Here is a 19,127-nt window from a genome sequence, read left to right on the forward strand (position 1 = left end):
AGTGTTGCTTTGCACCAGTTCTCCTGGGACGACTGCAGATGAGTAAACAACGCAGCATGATAAACCGCCTCGCCTTCATCAGTGAAATCTGTTCTTGTCCCTGTAATCCTGTGTCATGGTCGTGTAACAGTCAGCAGCGCTGGCATGAAGAAACTGACCTCGACGCTACTTCTGACAGATGTGCCAGCGTCTATTAGCAGCTCAAAAATGACTTCCACCTCATGCTCTGTGGTCTGAAACGTTCACCTCGGCGGTGAGCCTGACGTACCCAGGCAGGTGCGACTTCACAGACATGAATTGCTGCAGGGCTGAGATGTCACCGTGTGACAGCAAGCAGATGTTGCCAAGACTAATCGGCAGGCAGAAACATGGAGATTTGAATCTTTGCTTCTTTCAGCAAACGGAAAAGATGCTGAGGCTCATTTGTGCAGCATGATTAAATCTTCAAAGATTTGGCCAACCACAGGCGCTTCATAATGCAGCACTGAAATAACAGATGAGTATTGATCGACCCGACTTTGTGAAGATCGATAGCTGTGTCATCAATTCCGACCATCAAGCTACAAAGCAGTGGGATGGTCAAACGTGATTTATGCTGCAATGAAAGGCAATATTAAAAAGGGAGACAACCATGAGTGTTCTCTGCGTCTGAGCACACGGCTGGGAGACCCCACCTCCTGAACACCAGAGGGGAAGTGAACCGGAGCCATTCTGCATCTCTTTACAGTCACATCAAAGTAAACCATAGCCACCCAGATGGTTTCTCCAAGACGCTGACCGCTCGCTCATGCAACTGCACCCACAAAATTGCCATTTGCACTCATAAAAAGGCCAGGTCTCAACCGCCATCATTCCGCCCGGCTGCTCCCATAGGATGTGGCATAATTCGTGCAGCATCTACTCGACTTGTCACATACTCCAGGTGAACCAGAGAACTAAGAGCCTTTCAAGCCTACAAGGCGACTCTTTTTCAGAGGAAAACTCGGAGGAACACTCTCAGTTTTGCGGTACAGCGAGAGCACTACAAAGTCAGTTTGATGAGAGAGGCGTTATGTTACCACAAATGTGTCGTGACTGCACGAAGCTTTCCATCTGGCACTATGACAGGCAGAAATGTTGGGCATGTTATGTATATTTTATTGAGACATACAACCGGCTACATGTAAATGACTGGTGCATGAGAGCCGCTATGACTTCACAATAATAATTTCATTTTAAACATGAAATGTCATGCGAGCAAACATGCTAAAACAAAGCAGAAACATTGAAACAAGCATACATCCTGGTGGAGGGGTATTGGACGTGTTTTTTAATGGAAAAATCCTAAAAGAAACATCGCTTAATGACAGGAACACGGCCGCAGCCGGTGGAACTTAAGTCGTGGACATATGAAGAGATGGAGTGGGTGAGAGAGATTAACCAGTACTTTCCATGACTAAAAACTAGCATTTTTAAAGTCAGCAATTCAATAAACGTCAGAACTCCCCACTCTGCTCCCCTGGGGCGCAAATAAGGTGGCTCTGCCATGGTTTTAAAAAATCCTGACGGAAACTTTCACACAGTTTCACACAGCTAAACACTACACAACATAATGTTATGGTCCTCTTCAACGTTCACCGTCATTTACTGCGGTCGCTTTCCTGCTGCTCACTTCCCATCTTGAAAAAGATTGAAGATTGGTTAAGGTGAGGGACTGGCTGTGGCAGCCCCTACTAAAGGAGAAGACCAATGACACGACAGAACGCAGGCTGCAGACGATACTCAAAAATACATGCATGTTAATCACTAGCTGAGCAGGTCAGCGGGGTTTCACGCAAATGAGCGTACAGCAGGTGCCGAGCTGCGAGGAGCCGATGAAGACGTGGGCGCTGCTTCCACACTGTCAGACATTCAAGAGCAAGTTCTTGAATAAATGTTTGAACAGTTGCTGTGCAATCAAAGTGGCGGGATTTCAGAAGAACTCAGCCAGAGCGCTCAAGGTTTCTCTTGATCTCCAGGCTGCAGCGGATGTGGACAGAACATGGCAGGTGAATGGCGGTCTTCAGAGAGTCTTGGTGGGGGTGTGAGGTTTTATTTTCAGGCTTTCAAACACAAACTGACCTTTGAAGTCGACAGCAACACGCATTTGCTTTTAGCGAAGTGTGAGAGTTTGTGGTGAGGAGGAAATATTCAAGACTCAACATCAGATGAATCTTCCTGCAAAGTGACATAGATTTTTCTCTCCAAAAAAAACCAAATCAATGAGTCATGATTACAAAGTTTTGAGGGTTTGTCAGAAACTGCTGTGCTCCAGAAATCGAAACATAACTATTTCTGTATTTCTTCCTCGTCGCTAAGCAACTGTCTCATCTGGAACTTCCAAATACCCCTTCTTTGTCGCTGGCTCCTTTCATCAGTGCATGACTTCACAGATACGATCAATAAAAGTGAGAGTAGTGGGATGAAAAAAGGTTTAATATTCAGGTTCATATCTGTCTCCACTAAGCGCACAACGTTACACTTAACTGAAGCTGAGACTCCCGCTGCATTTGACTTGAAAGGAAACGTCATCTTTAAAAGGTTTGCGCTCCACAATCTGTGTAGCCTTGTTTCTGTCCTGGTACGTTACACAACACGCATCACAGCAGCACTTAGACAGCCACAGGGTGAAAACAGAAATGAAGAGGACCCAGGTTGAACATGTTTCAAGGCAGGGATGGTCAAAATATAAAAAGTCATCACGGTGTGGAACGAAGGCCAACAAGAGTGCAACAGATCAGACCCGCCAGATGCTCACGTGCCAAAGACCAGAACACCACCACTGAAGTGATTAATACCAAAACTGCAAGCTTCCAACAAGCATTTCACAGCAGTTGTTTTTTTTTTTTGTGTGTGTGTGTGTGTGTTTTCGAATGTCGTGTAACAGTCGTTAAAGCACTAAAACAGAATATATATATATATATATATATATATATATATATATATATATATATATATATATATATATATATATATATATATATATATATATATATATATTCAGCCCCAGCTGCTGGTGCATACACCCGCCATATGGCCTTTCAAAAAAGTCGGCAGTGCACTGGAAGATGCTGATATGATTTGCCCTACCTGCTTTGAAATACGCTGTTGTCCTTGAGCAAGTGGCCTCAGCACATAACAACCGCAGCGTGCCTCAGTGTGTGTTGCTGTGTCATGTCACTGAAGCGGATCCTAAAGTGCAGTGTTCTTGCTGACTCCAGGCCCTGCAGGCCATTCAGCTGAGAAAATCCTCCTGCCTCAAGGATTCCAAATCAGCCTTGATGCATTTCTCTACTTAGGGGGTTTTAGATCGTCGAGCTCGCAGGCTACACTTGTCATAATTAATTGGGATTTCTGCGAGGAGATGGGGTGAGCGCCGTCTCACGGCAGGAGGAGAGCTGAGGCAGCAGCAAGGAGGAAGAGAACGATAAGAGCCCATGGAAGGGCCGCCATCATCCCCAGGATACTTTGGTTCGTAATCCCCAAGAGTGCAAGGATTTGTCTCAAGTCAACTACAAAACGACTTGCAAAGTCATCTGACTCACTCAGAAGAAGCTTTTCCACGAGGGGTCGTAGTAATTGTGGCGGACTCTAACGTTGAGGTTATACATGCAGATTTAGTGATGGATTTTTACAACATTCTCAAGAGGCTGCAGCATGTCTTTAGCACGCTAGCAGGCCAGTGTCGCCAAACACGCTCATGTCGGTGTAAATCCCATGGTCTGAATTACACTAACATCTACTAGAACTCAGCGCATGGTACGGGTTGCTAAGCTCAGAGATAAATTACCCATCAGAAAAGAGTCACACAGCCAAAAAAATCTTCATTTATATTGTCATTTTATGAGAGAAGATGTGGATAAAAAAGTATAAACGCATGATGTATTAATTATAAATGTAACTGTGTGTTTCCCAGAATCAAAGACAGGAGGTGCAATTCGAAGGACGGAATGAGAGTGCCGTGACAGATGGTCCTGGGTCACATCCAAACTTCACGGGAGGGTATTTAAAAATAAAAGAAGGTGTCATTGGAGGACACTGAGATTCATGTGGTTCTAAAAATGGAGAAGCAACTATACATTCACGAACAGAGGGAGACCACAGGGCAGCCATAAACCGGATGAAATGATGGGACCCCATCAGATAACAGGCTTAACCTGACAGCGAATGAGTGAGGCGAAAAACTCTTTGAGCTTCCTGTTTCTGCAAACATTGTTGACTATACATTCACAAGTGGCTTCACTCATTCCAGCAAACAATTCTGCAAGTATGTTGCCAAACTAAAACGGCATTATTGAAAGCCTCATCAATTCGACTTGCTGCCGACGGGAGGATATTGGGCCCGAGAACGAGTCTTGAAAGTTAGCGGCATGAAATGGGGCAATAAATTGGCCTGGTTTTCTTTAAGAGTGGTGCTTTGTGGCAGCAAAGTCGCCGTGAGGACGAGTGACGACGCAGGGTAGCATCACAGTGCCAGATGTTTCCCCTGCAGCTGTTCACCCTCTGTCTGTCGTTTGGAGGAAGACACGACACGAGGCACTTGACTGTGGGAAACTAAATGCAGCTTAAAATTTAGAAAAATAAAACATGCAAATCAGGGATAAATTTAATGAAAGTGAAAAAAAGACATCAGTGTTTTATCAGAGTTTTACATCCACAAATTTATGTATGTTTATGTAAGGAGTAACATTTAAGAAGGAAGAGGAAGTGCAGCAGTGTTTTTTGGAAACAAGCCACCATTTTGGTGACAAAAATATCTCCCCACTCAGATCATCTTCTTCATCAAAGGTTATTTCCCATCAGAGGCCACAACAGGAAGTCAGTCTCTTCCAACTTAACCTGTGCTATTCCACTCCTCATCAATTCTGACCCTCACCGTTTCCTCTCCACATTTCCATTTCTAGAGCAATCTTCTCATGCAACGACAACCTCAGTACTTTCATCTCTGACTCTTCTGACTCTGACTGTCGAGAGTTCAGGACAGTGACCACTAGTGTCCGGTAAAGCTTCTCTTTCTCCCTGCTCTGACAGAAGAATAATGTTTCTCAGCTAAACTCAATAAAGAGGGAAGAGAAGAAGACAAAGAAGTGAACAAAGCTCATTTCAAACAGACCTGCAGAAATTAGATTCTTCAAGCAAAGGTCAAATGGTTTCAACCAGTGGAGTCATGATGAACAGCCTTCAACAGCTTCTTTTATTGGGTCAGAGGCATGTCAGGCGGGCTGAGAGAAGTCAAATCCTCATGAACAGCAGCTTCTGACTGCACGTGACTTCGCTCAGATTGAGGGGGGAATTTCTAGGCCCAGCTCCCTTTAACTTATATTGAACCCATTCATTACCAAAAATCCAATTACAGACTCCCTCATGGTTCTCACTGAACAACAAGTGGCTGCATAAAGACTTAAAGGAGGCATGAAAGAGGCAAGAGGAGTCTGGTGATTCCAGGAGACTCACATGCTCGACCGCCTCAAGTGAACCAGACCCTGGACCCAGACTCAGGCTGGGTCGGTCAGCTGGCTTGTATCGTTATATAGAACATAAAATTATGACTTCAATTACAGTTCTATTCCCTGACAGTATTCTTTACCACTTCAAATTTGAATTCTTGGTTTCAATTATCTATTGTTTTCAGCAAATAACAAATAAATTTGTGCGTTTTACTTGAAAGGCAAGGGTGGAGCATATTATTTGAAATTTGTGACAATTTTCACCAAAAAATGATTTGACATTTTGATTGTGGATCACCAATGCAGTAATTCTACTTCTCGCTTGTTTTGGACTAAAGACAATACATGCATGCATTCTATTCACTATTTATTCACTGGAATTTAGATTCACATTTCTGTCAATGATCAAATAAGTTTTTTTTTGTTTTGGTTGAGTTTAGCTTTTTCATTGTTCAACTGAAATAAATGCAGCATCTTCTGTTTCTCTATCCCACAGCTGCAGTGATTTATTGTTATCGTTCCTATAAACTGCTTTGCAGGGTCCCTATCAACTACAGATCATCAAGATACGATGAAGAAAACTGACCATGGAACAACTTACTACTACAGAAACAAAGTTGTATAACGATCCCAACACAGTATCGGCAGTGGTAGACTAACAAATGTGTCATTGTGCCTCCGTCAACAGCTGCTTTCAGCAAAGTTCACCAACAGAAGCAGATAAACATTTGCTTTGATGGCTGAATCTAATTGGGAGGTCTCGGACCAATTCCCTCAGCGAGCGTCAACACCAGTCTGTGCCAGCACCAGCGGATCAGCGAAAGGGCCGAACACATCAAGAGGACGGGCCGCAGTAATCACACAGAAAAATAACCCGATTCGCTGCGACACCAAACTGACAGAAGCCCAGTGAAGTGAGGATCAAAAGCACAGATCACTCGCAACCAGACAAAAAGTCATTTTAATGATATACTGAGGGAACCGAGTTTCAATCTAGAGGCCGATTCACTGTCGACAAAAGAGAGAAGAATGGCGCACACAAAGACAACACAAACAACATTTACTTCACAGCGACGAGACAGTGACGAAGTCAGAGCAACAGAAATAAAAAAAATGGCAGCCAAGTCGATTGAGGTCACTTCACGGTGGAGCATGGAGAAATGACAAACTATCCAAGTTGTGTCCTAAAGAGGTATTTTAAAAAAAATGTGTGCAGCCTTCTTATCGACCACGCACAAGCTATGTCAGTACACTAAGAGTCTTGCAATATCTCGTGACATATCCTGATATTATCGTACAGCCCGATTCGTCTCAAAACACCCCCCAACTTCTGCTAACCCATGGAGGGTCAGTCTATAGTTTAGGGAGTGCGTTCACGCTACTTAGTCGTTTCTGGTCATAGTACTGGGCTAAAAGCCAGGGGGGGGTTTTCCTAAGGGCGTGGGAACCACATGGGGCCAGGGAAGGCTTCGGGCAAGGGCCCAGTTCCCGGCTATAAAACCTATTCTAGTGAGTCAACCCTTTAGGGCCATTGAATTTGCTATTATTTCAAGACTTTTTTCACACTTTTATTTGATACTGTTCTCAGCAACATACAGTATTTGGTCATTATTTACCAAACTCTAGGTCTCAATGGATAACAACTCATAAAAGAGAAGTGTCTGTGAGCTATTTGAGACTATATCTATAAAAATGTCAGCAGGAAAAAGCTCAAGTATCAAGTCTGGAGTTACCACCCACACATGGATGGATGGTTAGGATCCAACTGGACCTTTCCAAAACCAGCCATCTTCTTTCTTCTGCTTCCTGAAGGGGGCAGCAGCCGCAGTCAAGAGACATAGACTTGATGCTGTTCAGTGGATGACAGAGCTTCAGTGAAGCGTGGGCACTGACAACCTGCAGAGAAAACTTCTTTGCTACGAATCTTTGCCATCACTTCTTATCCAAAGCTCGAGACTGAAGAGGTGAGAGCAGAACACTCTTCCACCTTGGAAAAGGCTTTCATCTGCAACCCCAACAGGACAGGTCAGGTCAGAAAGATTGGAGGTTGGCGTCACGATCACACACAAGCTCTGATGCGCAACTGAAAACGGTTAAAAATATTAAAATGCCTTTTCACTCTCCTTGTTTGTTTTTCTCTTTCTCACACACACACACAAACAAGTGAAAGTACGAGCGGAAAGTTCAGCACGCAGGCTCTCAAATCCTCCTGCATTACTCACAAATAAATCCTCTTGTTATCTCGCCATGCCAGCGGCAGCAGCCGCGGAGTCCTCCGCTGAGATTTTCCTCCGCCCCTCATGTACAGATCAGCGAGGGCCAGAGCAGATTGACCCCGCCTGGCGACAGCTGCAGTACCCCTCGAAAAAACCCTCTGATGGATTGTGGGAAAGCAGCCAGACTGATGAGAACGCGACGTGGGAGAATTATGGTAGCAGACCACGGAAAGCAAACTGCCATCAACGTGGGCAATAAATTGTGCGAGGGTCCACTGAAGCGTGCACCCGTGGTCCGCTCTGTCGATAGAGCTGCGAGAGGGCATTGATTCTACTCTTGGTGTTTGTGCACAGCAAACATCCAGGGATCAAACATCCACATTAGCAGGAATTTATTTCTCAGACTTGGTCAGAAAAACAGACCTCACTCCTCGGAACTGTCAAGATCCTGGCTTATAATCAGTTCCTCTTGTCCTCTTGTTCCTTCCTCTCCCGGGAAAAGTATGATGGGGAACTTCTCCAATTCCCAGGAGTTCTGTTGCAGTATTCCAGGGAAGTAGTATATTCGCAAGATGTAGCATGGTCAAGACATGCCTGGGAAACCTCCCACAAACCCATCGATTATTGTTGTCTAGAGCAAGTACGGAGGTCAGCCTCACATTCACCAATCCAACATACAGTGAACACCATTTTTTCTCACTTATTCTGAAAGTTTACACTATTAATAACCAATTGTAACTACTTTGAGGCAATAAAACAGCCTCCTTTGGAAGTTATGGTGCACTGAAGAGGCAGTCTAACAACCCAAGTGCCGACCATTTGAAAAATGTTTGCGCGCAGTTTTACTTCAGGTTCAACAATAACAGTGTCCACAATATAAACCAATGCATTGCTTTGACAACAGAAGCATCCTTTGTTAACATATTTCAGGGAAAATATCATCTACAGAATTGAAATAGTGTTGTAACTCAAGCCAAGAGTACACAGTGTTTTCAACAGAGAAGTAAAGCTCCCGCATCTGTTCCCGTCAGACTCGCAGAACAAAGTGTCCCGAGTTAGCCGAGCAGAACTTTCCCGCTCTCCTTAAGCAGATGTGAGAGAATCTTTCTCAGTCTGATAGGGACAAAGCTGCGGGATTTGGCAGAGCAGCCGCCGAAATGCTTGTTACAAGGTCGGCACAAATTAAGGACTGCTCGTCCGCGCTGGACTTCACAGCCAGATTTCTTGATGCAGAGTGTAGGTGGAAGGCTGCCAGGGACGAGCCCAGGAGCAATCAAGTGACTCAGGGTGCCTGAATGTCGGGTGGGATCGTAGTGAACGTTCACAAGAGAGCAGAGTTTCATGAGGGACGCTGCTCTACGGTGCTGTTACTGCACTGGCATCGACTAAATCCTGTGACTGTGAACTGAGTGATGTCATCAATATGTGGCAGCCCTGAGGTATTTTCCAGACCAGATTCATCCACTAGATTCTTCTTTTTATAGAAAACTGTTGTAAAAATGCTTTCAAAATTAAAATTTGAAGTGTGACTTAATAAAGAAAACGGAAACTGCTTTGTACAGGCGGAGGCAGCCCGGACGCACACTGTTGTTGCCTAGCTACACACACGTACTGCACATGAGCTCCAACACCAACAGATAAATCTCACCACTTGCCACCAAATAAACATAAGAAATTGCATACAAACAAGCACAAGATCAACTGAAGAATGAAGTAGGGACGACACTGCCACTCAAGATACAAAATATTTTGGTTTCCAAATGATTCACAAAGCAATGAAAGTTTAGTTAGATGAATATCTGTCTCCCTGCATCAAGCCTCTCTACCTTGGACCATACGCCACACAGCCATATATCCAAATATCAAAATTAATGCCTGCTTCTTGGGTTAAAGAAATATGTGAAAAGCTTCTGTCCATAATTGTGTGCCATTACAGAGAACTTCAAAATTGGCCTGAAGCGAGTACTCTCTTGTACACTTAGTTTGTGGCACTGCCATCCCAACATCACTCTACAATTGATTTCCATCGTTTGTTATACTTGTACTTGTGTATCTAAAACACAAAGTGTACCAACCATGTGTTGACGCAAGCGCGACAACGTTCAGCTGGAGTCTCACAGGTTGTTCCCAGCTGTTAAAAGGAGGCTGCCCTAAAGTGCAAGTGTTTAGCTGTTAAACTCCAAACCGAGTTGATGCTCGCCCCTGCTCAACAGGAGTTTTATGATTCCATAAATAGCTGGTCGTCTTGTCAAACGCTCTCCTGCACAGTCATTAGCATAACACTGCAAGCTGCAGAGGGAGCGCTGGAAATGCTTTCACAAGTAGACGTTGGACACAACCGTGAGTCGCCGGCGTCAAGGTAACAGCATAACACCTCAACCACAAAAAGCTGCTGTCCTCCACGAGATATTGTAATTAAACTTGCATTGAACTGTAAAGCGCTGAGACTGTCACTGTCATTATCGAGTTAACCTTCCGTAAAACTCCCGAGAATGCCCTCAGGTCTCTTCAGTGGTTTGAGAAGAGATTCCGAAAGAATGCCTACTGAAGGGCACAAAAAGTGATTTACACCAGAGCCATGTCTAAGACATCTTAGGATTCTACCTCTAACCAGAGGGAACAGAAGGAAGCATGAGTCCCGCTCTTCAATCAGCCATAATCCAGGTGAGACTCTGCTCAGTTGAGTCTATTGAATGAAGCTTTTCACTTGGAGATCTACAGTAAGTAGATCTGAAGGTGAAGAATCTCTTATATCACCTGTCTTGAAGGACAAAAGAACATAGAACACCAAGTGTCTCCTCGCTACTCCGCTCTTCTTCCACAGCTATGATAAGAAGTGCTTTGTCAAACACAGTGACTTTGGGTTTAACTCAATCTAAAAAACTCAGTGCGCGCCAAATTGTATCCAGCACTTGCTGTCCTGCAGCTGCTTCCTTGGCATCAAGCATTTCTCCCGAACGCAACACAACTCCTCCTAACTCTCGCCAGAGTTTCCTGTCAACACAAGGAAGCAAACGAAGAGTCACTCCGCATTCATACGTTCAACACAGCTGTTCCACTCCACTCGTTCAGTTTCCTCAACTGAGAATTCTCTTGGTATAACTCAAAACAAATCAGTCCGATTAAAAGCATCACTCTCATCTGTGTAATTTGCAATGGTAAAAATAATTCTCACGACAAGATGAAGCACTAAGGAGGGTGTAATTACAGTAATGTGTTTCACAGCCACGTATGACCTGACCACACACTCTGACAACTAGGCGAAAATTGAAATCCGAGAGAACAGATGTGTGGCAGTCACAGGAGTTGCCTCTGGGTGCTTCTACACTTTATATCGCTGATGCTCAAGCGTTGACGGGAAGTATGTTTCTGACCTGAGGGCGAGGTCAGGAGGCTTCTGAGTGAACAGATGCGTACAAATGAGTGGCGCAATTTTGATCACTACTCATGACTACTCAGTCATGTTTGGAAATCCAAAAATAACGGCATCCACCACTGCATGCACTGTACAATGTGTGAAGTAGCAAATAAAATATTACACAAATCTTCTAACAGCAATGATAGATTGCAACAATTTCAGGGTTTCCGCCAGGATTTTTTCGAAACAGTGCCAGAGCAGCGAATAGAATACAACCAATAAAGAAGTGAGAAGAAAATTTCATCAGCGATCTGTCTCTTCATGTGTCTGGCCGGTATGCGCGACTTGTGTTCCCTGAGCAACGGGCTTCAGTTATTTTTAGGTTTCTTTCTGAATATTTCTGCGAATAACTGGGCGAAAACTGTCATGTTTCCACTTTGTTTAAATATGTTTGACTGGCATCCTGTGGACGTCCTAAACTGCCAAACATGAGAAATTAAATGCCCTGTTTTCTTAGGACCTCTAAACTTCCGATCATTAGTGCCTTTATGATGCCATACTCGTAGTGTCATCACGCTGGTTTCCGGGGTAATTTAGCAGAATATGATAGAAATTTGCTGATTCTCAACCCTTTTGCAGCCTTATCTTGGTCATCGCAGGCGCCATATTTGTTTACCGGCATAATCTTGTGGTTATCCACATCTTGTGAGTAGTATGGCTTGCATGATGGAAGTGTGCTGTTATTGACGGGATGTTTGACGCTTATGACGGGGAAACTGCAGATAAGTTCCAAACTTAAGACAATTGTTTACCAAAATCTATCAACCCCTAGTTTTTTAGATCAGATTCCGTGGAGAGAACTGCATTGGGGAAAAGACCAAAATTAAGGAAATGGATGTCGATCAGCAGCATCGGCTGGCGAAAAATGTGACAGTAAAAACCTCAAGACTTTTTTTGCATTTAAAAAAAAAAAGTACATTCTGAAGTCGTCAAGAATCAAGAAATATACTTCTGCAGAAGGTTAATTTATGAGTCAAGGCAAGGACAATTTGTCAAGTATGTTTATGCACTCCACCACATACTGACAAGCAGGCATCTTGATACCATCATTGTTGCAGGCATGCGAGTTACAGCTTGCAGACATATATTTAAAAGCACAGCTGATTCAGCGAGAGACGGCGGGTAATGGTTTGTGTGTCAAAGACAAGTCGTCTGTCTGGTGGCGTTTTGATAAAAGTTAGATTTTTTCTTTCTTTCCTATTTTTAGATAAAAAAAATGGTTAGGTGATGAAACCATGTGCTTGGTTGGAATGCTTTCTCAAAGCAAGATAAAAACAAAAACATTGTTACATTTGCTGGTACAGATGCACATACCTTCACATAACTATTGTGCTCCACTGAGTTGTCAGTGACCCCAAACCAACAGCGTTTGTGTTCCTGTCACACCTCAGCCGATGGGATGAGCAAAGAGAGAAGAATCCCTGGAACTTGTGGATCTGCATGTTTGTCTGTTGCAAATATTTCAGTGGGAAGCATCTCTACTTCAACACAAACTAGCAGCAATATCAACATCCTGGTCATCAGTGATGCTCCTCAAGGCTCCTCAAAGGAAATTCACTCACTATTTCTGCCCTACTTCCTAGTTGATACAGCTACACGGCGAGAACCCGACACAAACACTCACGACCTCTGTAACCTCTAACCTCTGTAGGCCTTTGGCAATGTCTTTTGCACATCCTTGTTTTCCTCAACCATCATGAGTTTTCAAGGTTCATATCTGTGTGACAGGAAACATCATCATCATCATCATCATCATCATCTCACTTCAACTCACAAACCAGTTTTGGTGTCTAGATCACGTTTTTTTTCGGATCTGACTCTTTTCACTACATTAATTAAAAAAAATACTGATCCCAATAAACGGAAATATGGTTCATCAAAGGCATAACAAGAGCGTGCTGGGATCGGGACCAAATCAAAGCCGTTGTTTGAACAGAAACAGCAGTGATTTGTGCAGCGGTGGAATATAATAACCTCAGGTGATTCACCTTTACTGACGTGTACCTGCCCATCAAACCAGAGCACGGCTGGCTGCAGTTTCTCAAAGCAGCGGACAGTCTCCAGGAGAACAATATCACGCACGAAGGAAACAACAAACAACACGTGTCTTTCGACTGATGCCCGAAGGGCTTTTTTTGTGCAAATCGCAGGGGCCACTGGTCTTATCCGGCCAATTAGCTAGCCTGTTAGCCAGCAGTGGCCACAACAAGCCGCTCTCCTCCGCGCTACGAGCAACAATGTCCACTTCTCCGTTCACTCACCTGCAGGTAGACTTGACTGGAAACGCGCGGCAGCCTTGCGGGAAGTTTGTCAGGGGGTAAAATCCGAGTTTTGGTGGGTTTGTTTGAGGGAAATCTCGGTGGGCGCTTGCGGCGCTGCAGCGTTGTTGAAGAGACGGACAAACAGCAGCGACAGCGCGCCGCTAAGCATGCTGGGAAGCGGTGTGGCTGTGGGGAAATCGCTCCATCTGCTGTCGAGAGAAGGCGCTGCAGCCCGGCGTCCACCAAAGTTGGGTGGCGGTGGCAGCAGCTGGAGTAAAGAGCCTTAGTAAAGAACCTTAGTAAAGAGTCCTTTCTCTCCGCGGGTGAATCCTCCAGCTCATCCAGGGGTTTATCAACATCATTTCCGGTCACATTTCATAAATCATAAACAATGATTGACCCTTTATGCCCTCAATATATGTATGTGTCGTCGTTTTATACGGAGAGCGAACGTCAAATTGCTTGTAAACGAGTCAACAGTTTATTTTCTATTTACATCAATCAGCCTGCTGTTACTGTTCCTTACCACAGGGGGCGCGCCCTCCCTCTCAGTCACCTACCAGCACCGTAGAAGAAGGCCGAACCTCTGTGGCTGTCTATACACGTTGTTGTACATAATGCAGAGGCAACGCATTTCTGCGTTCGCGCTTTATCAAACTTTGTCAGCCAATTCATCGCCTCCTGCTAAAAAATCTGCTGTGCAGGTAAGTGACCCCAAATCTCCCGGTTATGTTTCTTTTTTAGAGCATACGAGAAACGAACCAGTGGGGTTCTCGTTACTATGATAGCATCCAGTTATTATCGAATCTAATTATTACAGTTGAAATGTTTTGTCAGTGTTTTGTTTAAATACGGGAAGGATTCGTTGAGCATCACGTTGTTTTTATGTGTTAAAAGTGAAATGCTGCATTCACTTTCATTCATATTAATTCAAAACAAGAATCAGTAAACGGTTAAAATAAGAACAGCAACTCAATTTTCCCCATTTCCACTGACATCTATAGTCACTTTGTGATGTCAGTGTTACTGTTTTTGGGTCGTATTTTGGCTACTACTGAATAAACTGAATACATTCTAAACATTTGTGTTTTTCCAAGTTTTACCTATCAGCTCTATTTATTAGCTTTAACAGCTGATTTGAAACAATATGAGTATATCAGGAAGAGTTGTTATAGTTAGATTGTTTTTTACAATCATGCTTTCTTCCTCTTTTTTTCCAACAGGTGACATCAAAAAAGAAGAAGAAGAAGCAGGAGAATGGTGTGGTAACTAGTAAAATACATGCCAACAAGTCTGTAATCAAAGCAGAGAAGAAGAAAATCAGAAAAACGGCTTCAAAGAGGTTGAAAGAAGAAGAAACAAACAATACCACAGTAAGTTCTTCATTTCCTATTTAGACTGTATTTAAGGCTGATGTCTTGTGGACTCTCAAAATTTAGGATCAGGAGTGTATAAATGGGGAAACACTGGAAGATCTGTTGGACAACCTGGCATCTGTGAATAACAGCAGGGAGCGGGCCAGCGCGCTATTCCAGTGGCTCATCAGCCCACTTCCCGTGAAGGCTTTTTTCAGGTACGGTGGAGCCTTTCAAGATTTTTGATGTATTAAGTTGTAGACTTCCATTGGGGATCGGCTCAGTAGATGAACCAGGACCTCATGATTTGGCTGGAAAGGACGATCGTCATGCTTTTTTTTCTTACCTCAATATGACCTGTGTCTCCTGTCAGAGACACATGGGAGAAGAAGCCCATCCTTATCCAACGTAAAAATCCAGATTACTACAAAGGCTTGTTCTCCACTGCAGAGTTCGACCGCATTCTGAGAGAGGTGAGAATTCTGATGCTTCATTGAAGTGCTGAGTTGTTCACAAACTGTCTTCTGTTTGAAGGATGATGTTCAGTATGGGGTGAACCTCGATGTCACCAGCTACACAGACGGCAAGAGGGAGACCCACAATCCTCCTGGGCGAGCGCTGCCCTTCACAGTGTGGGACTTTTATCAGGTGAAGATGCCATCACCTGGACTGAACTGAATATCTTAGTAGGATTGAACCCAACACACGTGTCCCATTTCATCTTGCTCATAAATCAACACTGAATGCTCACACTCAGGCCGGCTGCTCGCTTCGCCTGTTGAACCCTCAGGCTTTCTCCTCCATGGTGTGGAATGTTCTCTCCATCCTCCAGGAGAAGTTCGGCAGCATGGCTGGAGCGAACGTGTAAGTCTTCAGAACCATGTAGACTTGTTTGAGTGCGCTACATCTCCATCAACTCTCTGTTCAGATACTTGACGCCTCCAGGCACTCAAGGGTTTGCGCCGCATTATGACGACATAGAGGCGTTTGTGGTCCAGCTGGAGGGGAAGAAGCACTGGAGAGTTTACAGTCCAAGGTGAGGAGGTCGTGTGTGTGCATGACGATGTGTCACTCGTGTATTGTGATCTATGATGTTCTGGTTGTATGGAAGGGATATTTGAAAAATGTCATTTTAGGTCAGCAGAAGAGGTCCTGCCTGTGTTCTCGAGCCGTAAGTTCACCAGTGATTCCAAACATCTCTTAAAAGTCTGAATATCTCCAGTAACTGAAGCTTTATTTCTAGCGAACTTTGACCAGTCGGAAATTGGGACACCAATCCTGGAGGTGGTTCTGGAGGCTGGAGATCTGCTCTACTTCCCTCGAGGCTTCATCCATCAGGGCGACTGTCTCCCCGACTCCCACTCGCTGCACATCACCATCTCTTCCTACCAGAAGAACAGCTGGGGAGACCTGCTGCACAAGGTCTGTCTAATGAGACTGACCTTCCGCTGGTTTTTAAAGCTGTTAATGGCCTTTCCTTTCAGAGCCTCAAGAGTCCTCGAACGCTGGTTATTGCTCCGTCATTTTGGTATTTATGGCAGCAGAGGATCTGAGAAGAGTGTTGATCTCATTAAAGCTGATTTTATTTTTCCGTTATCTATCTGCAGGGTTCAACTTTGCTTATTTGACTTTGATTTTCCTCTTTACCTTCTTATCCTTCTTCCCCTCCGGCCATCAGTCATGATGTATTTATTATTTGTCATAAGTAGCTGTGTAAATGGACATATCATGAGCAAATGAATAGGTAAAAACAAAAACAAAAATGAATGCTGTCTTAAGCCATTTTAAACAATATATATATATATATATATCATGAAATGAAATCTTTGTGTGTGTGTATTATGTTACTATTAATAAGATCTTTGTGTACTAAAACTGCCTCTTTTTTGAATAAATAAAAAGATTTTTTTTCTCCTCTCAGCTGCTTCCAGCTGCTCTGGAGGTCGCCATGGAGGAGGATGCGGAGTTCCGCCAGGGTTTGCCTCTGGATTACCTGACGTACATGGGAGTGCAGAACTCTGACGAGGTAATCAAGTTATGCTTTGTTTATGTGTTGAAATGGACCTTCTTGCTCTGATCAACAGGATGATCCGAGGAGGACAGCGTTCGTGTCCAAAATTGAAAGTCTCACCAAGAAGCTGGCAAATTATCTGCCTGTTGACGCTGCAGTGGATCTGAAAGCTCGAGATTTTCTCCACGACTGTCTCCCACCCAAGCTGAATGCAGGTACGACCGTAGTATGTCCTCAGTACACAGATCAAAGGCGTCTGTCATAGGCTCATGTGTACTCAGAAGTAACATTGAAAGCAAGGGCCCCACCTGCTGGTAGATAAGATCGATTCATTCAAATTAGATTTTTTTTTTGTTCATTCCCACTGAAGACGAAGTGTCCAGCAGTGTGCACGGAGCAGCTGTGCGTTGGGAGGGCGGCACAGTGAAGGATTTTGGCTCAAACATCACAAGCAAGACCAAAGTCAGACTTTTGCGAGCAGGATGTGCCAGGTAAGTCTATCACTCTTTTCTATGATACATGAACTTGTCCGGTCTGTTGATCACACTGTTCTTCTCCCCAGATTGGGCAGCGACGGAGAGGCAGTTCATCTTTACTACACAACGGACAACTCCAGAGTTTACCACAAGGAAGAGCTCAAGAGTTTGGAAATAGAATCAACGGTAGACATTTGTAGATTTTGAGAAGTAGCTCAACACTTTTTTCATCCTGGTTCATTCGTCCTTCAGCACTTGGATGCCGTGGAGTTCCTCATCCATTCATACCCAGAATATGTGACGGTTGGAAGCTTTCCATGCGAGGCAGCTGATGACAAGGTGAGTGTCAATGTTGTCCAGATGAAGGGAAACTACTAATCTTTTGTCTCAGCAGATCGCCTTGGCAGAGCTGCTCTTTGAGAAGGGGATCATTCACACAGAATAACCTGAAATAAAGATGAATTAATGCCACTCTTCTTTTTAAACTCTTGCCCCATGTCGTCTTCTTGGATTGACCAACATAAAAGTCAGTTATTTTGTGAAATTATTACATTTAATGGTTGATACAACTCGGATGTAATGGGATCATCTTAAATAATCTGAACGCAGGGTCACACCAGAGCTGACAAGGTCTACTTCCATGTCACCTCCTCACCAGGCTTCAGCTCCCTGCAGAGAAGAAAGGCACAAAGGGAGAATATTTTTGGTTGGTTTTGTGGAAAACTTGAACATGACAATGCGTCTAGGATTATCAAGCAACCTTTGTCATGTTTACATGTTGTGGTTCTCACCTGCCGTATAAGAGACTCTTGTTTCTGTAAGTCGTCAGCTTCTGGTCCTGCAGTTTGTCGAGGTACCACCCGAGCAGAAATCCCGCCGGCAAAAATAACTGCGCCCAGTGCTCACGTGCAAACGCCAGAACGTTGACCATGGTTTCTACAGAACAAAAACAGATTTGACTGAAGCAAGATCTGAACACATCCTCCGACAAATGAGTCAAAACTACATGAAGCAGTCAATCTTGACCCAAGACAGGAATGTGTTACTAATGTCTGATTTAACACTTTAAATTAAGTGCACCAACTGTCCAGACATCCAGGCTGGTGACTGACTGGAATCAGAGAAACAATTGCAAACCCAAGATGCAAAATACATTTGTTGATTAAAAATCAAATAGACAGTAACGTTTATCGATAACATCAGCTCCTTGGATTTCACTGACGTAAATCATCATACTCGCTCCAAATTTGCTTTTAATGGCGTAGAGCTTCTTCGACAAACGCTTTTTTATAATGTATTCCTCATTTATCATATATTTTTACCCTATAATTCCACTAAAAGCCAGTACTGAGTCGGCATCACTTGAGCGTTTTATCTGTGACATACAAATAGAACTACTCTTATTATAGCTTTAAATGACAACACGATAAAGCTAACGTTTCCACTTTGCATGTCAAGTATCTCTTCTCACGTTTAAATGACTTTTTATTCCAGAGAGTCCACCTAACTGTATCAAAAAGACGTAAGCAACAGCGATTTGACCATTGTCACTGTCATGAGTTGTGAATGTTGTGAGTGGAAGGCTATCACTAGCATCCACGCTTAGCCTTTACGCACACCTTCCAAATCAACAGTATGCCTTTACAAAATAACCCACTGAATTATAAATCAAAGTACTTACACATATTCACTCAAACTGGAACGACAATATTGTGCAGAAAACGGGGGGATTTACCTCGTTTTTGTCTTCGCTCGTGCCTTCTGCTCTTGGCTCACCGGGCAGAGGACATCGGAATATACCACACTCGCATATCTGGAGGTAAAAACGCGAGGACAACGTGAAATAGACAAACCAAACCTGGTGCCGATGTAGTATAAATATATTAATACAACTAAAATCAAGGGGCAAATAAGCGAAAATTAAG

At 43.8% G+C, this 19,127-nt stretch overlaps 3 protein-coding genes across 4 annotated transcripts in view; 1 reads left to right on the forward strand and 2 right to left on the reverse strand.

The window, feature by feature from the left end:
* The window catches only part of extl3 (exostosin-like glycosyltransferase 3), a 21,361-nt gene extending 7,864 nt beyond the window's left edge, over positions 1-13,497 (reverse strand). Inside the window, exon 1 of the mRNA XM_053880357.1 lies at positions 13,361-13,497. The gene's annotated coding sequence lies outside the window, so the exon portion shown is untranslated. The remainder of the gene's footprint in view (positions 1-13,360) is intronic.
* Positions 13,498-13,924: 427 nt separating this feature from the next.
* Positions 13,925-17,688, forward strand: riox1 (ribosomal oxygenase 1). The gene is made up of 15 exons (XM_053880363.1): positions 13,925-14,064; positions 14,584-14,733; positions 14,800-14,933; positions 15,089-15,188; positions 15,250-15,363; positions 15,473-15,579; positions 15,644-15,751; positions 15,852-15,886; positions 15,959-16,137; positions 16,637-16,741; positions 16,800-16,941; positions 17,097-17,217; positions 17,289-17,388; positions 17,455-17,541; positions 17,597-17,688. Exons 1-15 carry the CDS (start codon positions 13,978-13,980, stop codon positions 17,645-17,647), a joined length of 1,620 nt encoding a protein of 539 aa, XP_053736338.1. The 5' UTR covers positions 13,925-13,977; the 3' UTR covers positions 17,648-17,688.
* A 45-nt stretch (positions 17,689-17,733) lies between these two features.
* LOC128767954 (NADH dehydrogenase [ubiquinone] 1 beta subcomplex subunit 1-like) lies at positions 17,734-19,011 on the reverse strand. Of its 2 annotated transcripts, none has more exons than XM_053880366.1 (3): positions 18,938-19,011; positions 17,994-18,138; positions 17,734-17,871 (listed from the first exon to the last, which is right to left on the reverse strand). In XM_053880366.1, the coding sequence occupies exons 2-3, from the start codon at positions 18,131-18,133 to the stop codon at positions 17,835-17,837; spliced, it is 177 nt and encodes a 58-aa protein (XP_053736341.1). In that variant the 5' UTR covers positions 18,134-18,138; positions 18,938-19,011; the 3' UTR covers positions 17,734-17,834. The 2 variants fall into 2 exon arrangements, with proteins under 2 accessions (XP_053736341.1, XP_053736342.1); XM_053880367.1 differs by having other exon boundaries at positions 18,884-18,995.
* Positions 19,012-19,127: the final 116 nt, after the last annotated feature.

Source organism: Synchiropus splendidus, chromosome 12 (genome assembly GCF_027744825.2).
Source record: "Synchiropus splendidus isolate RoL2022-P1 chromosome 12, RoL_Sspl_1.0, whole genome shotgun sequence".
NCBI lineage: Eukaryota > Metazoa > Chordata > Actinopteri > Syngnathiformes > Callionymidae > Synchiropus > Synchiropus splendidus.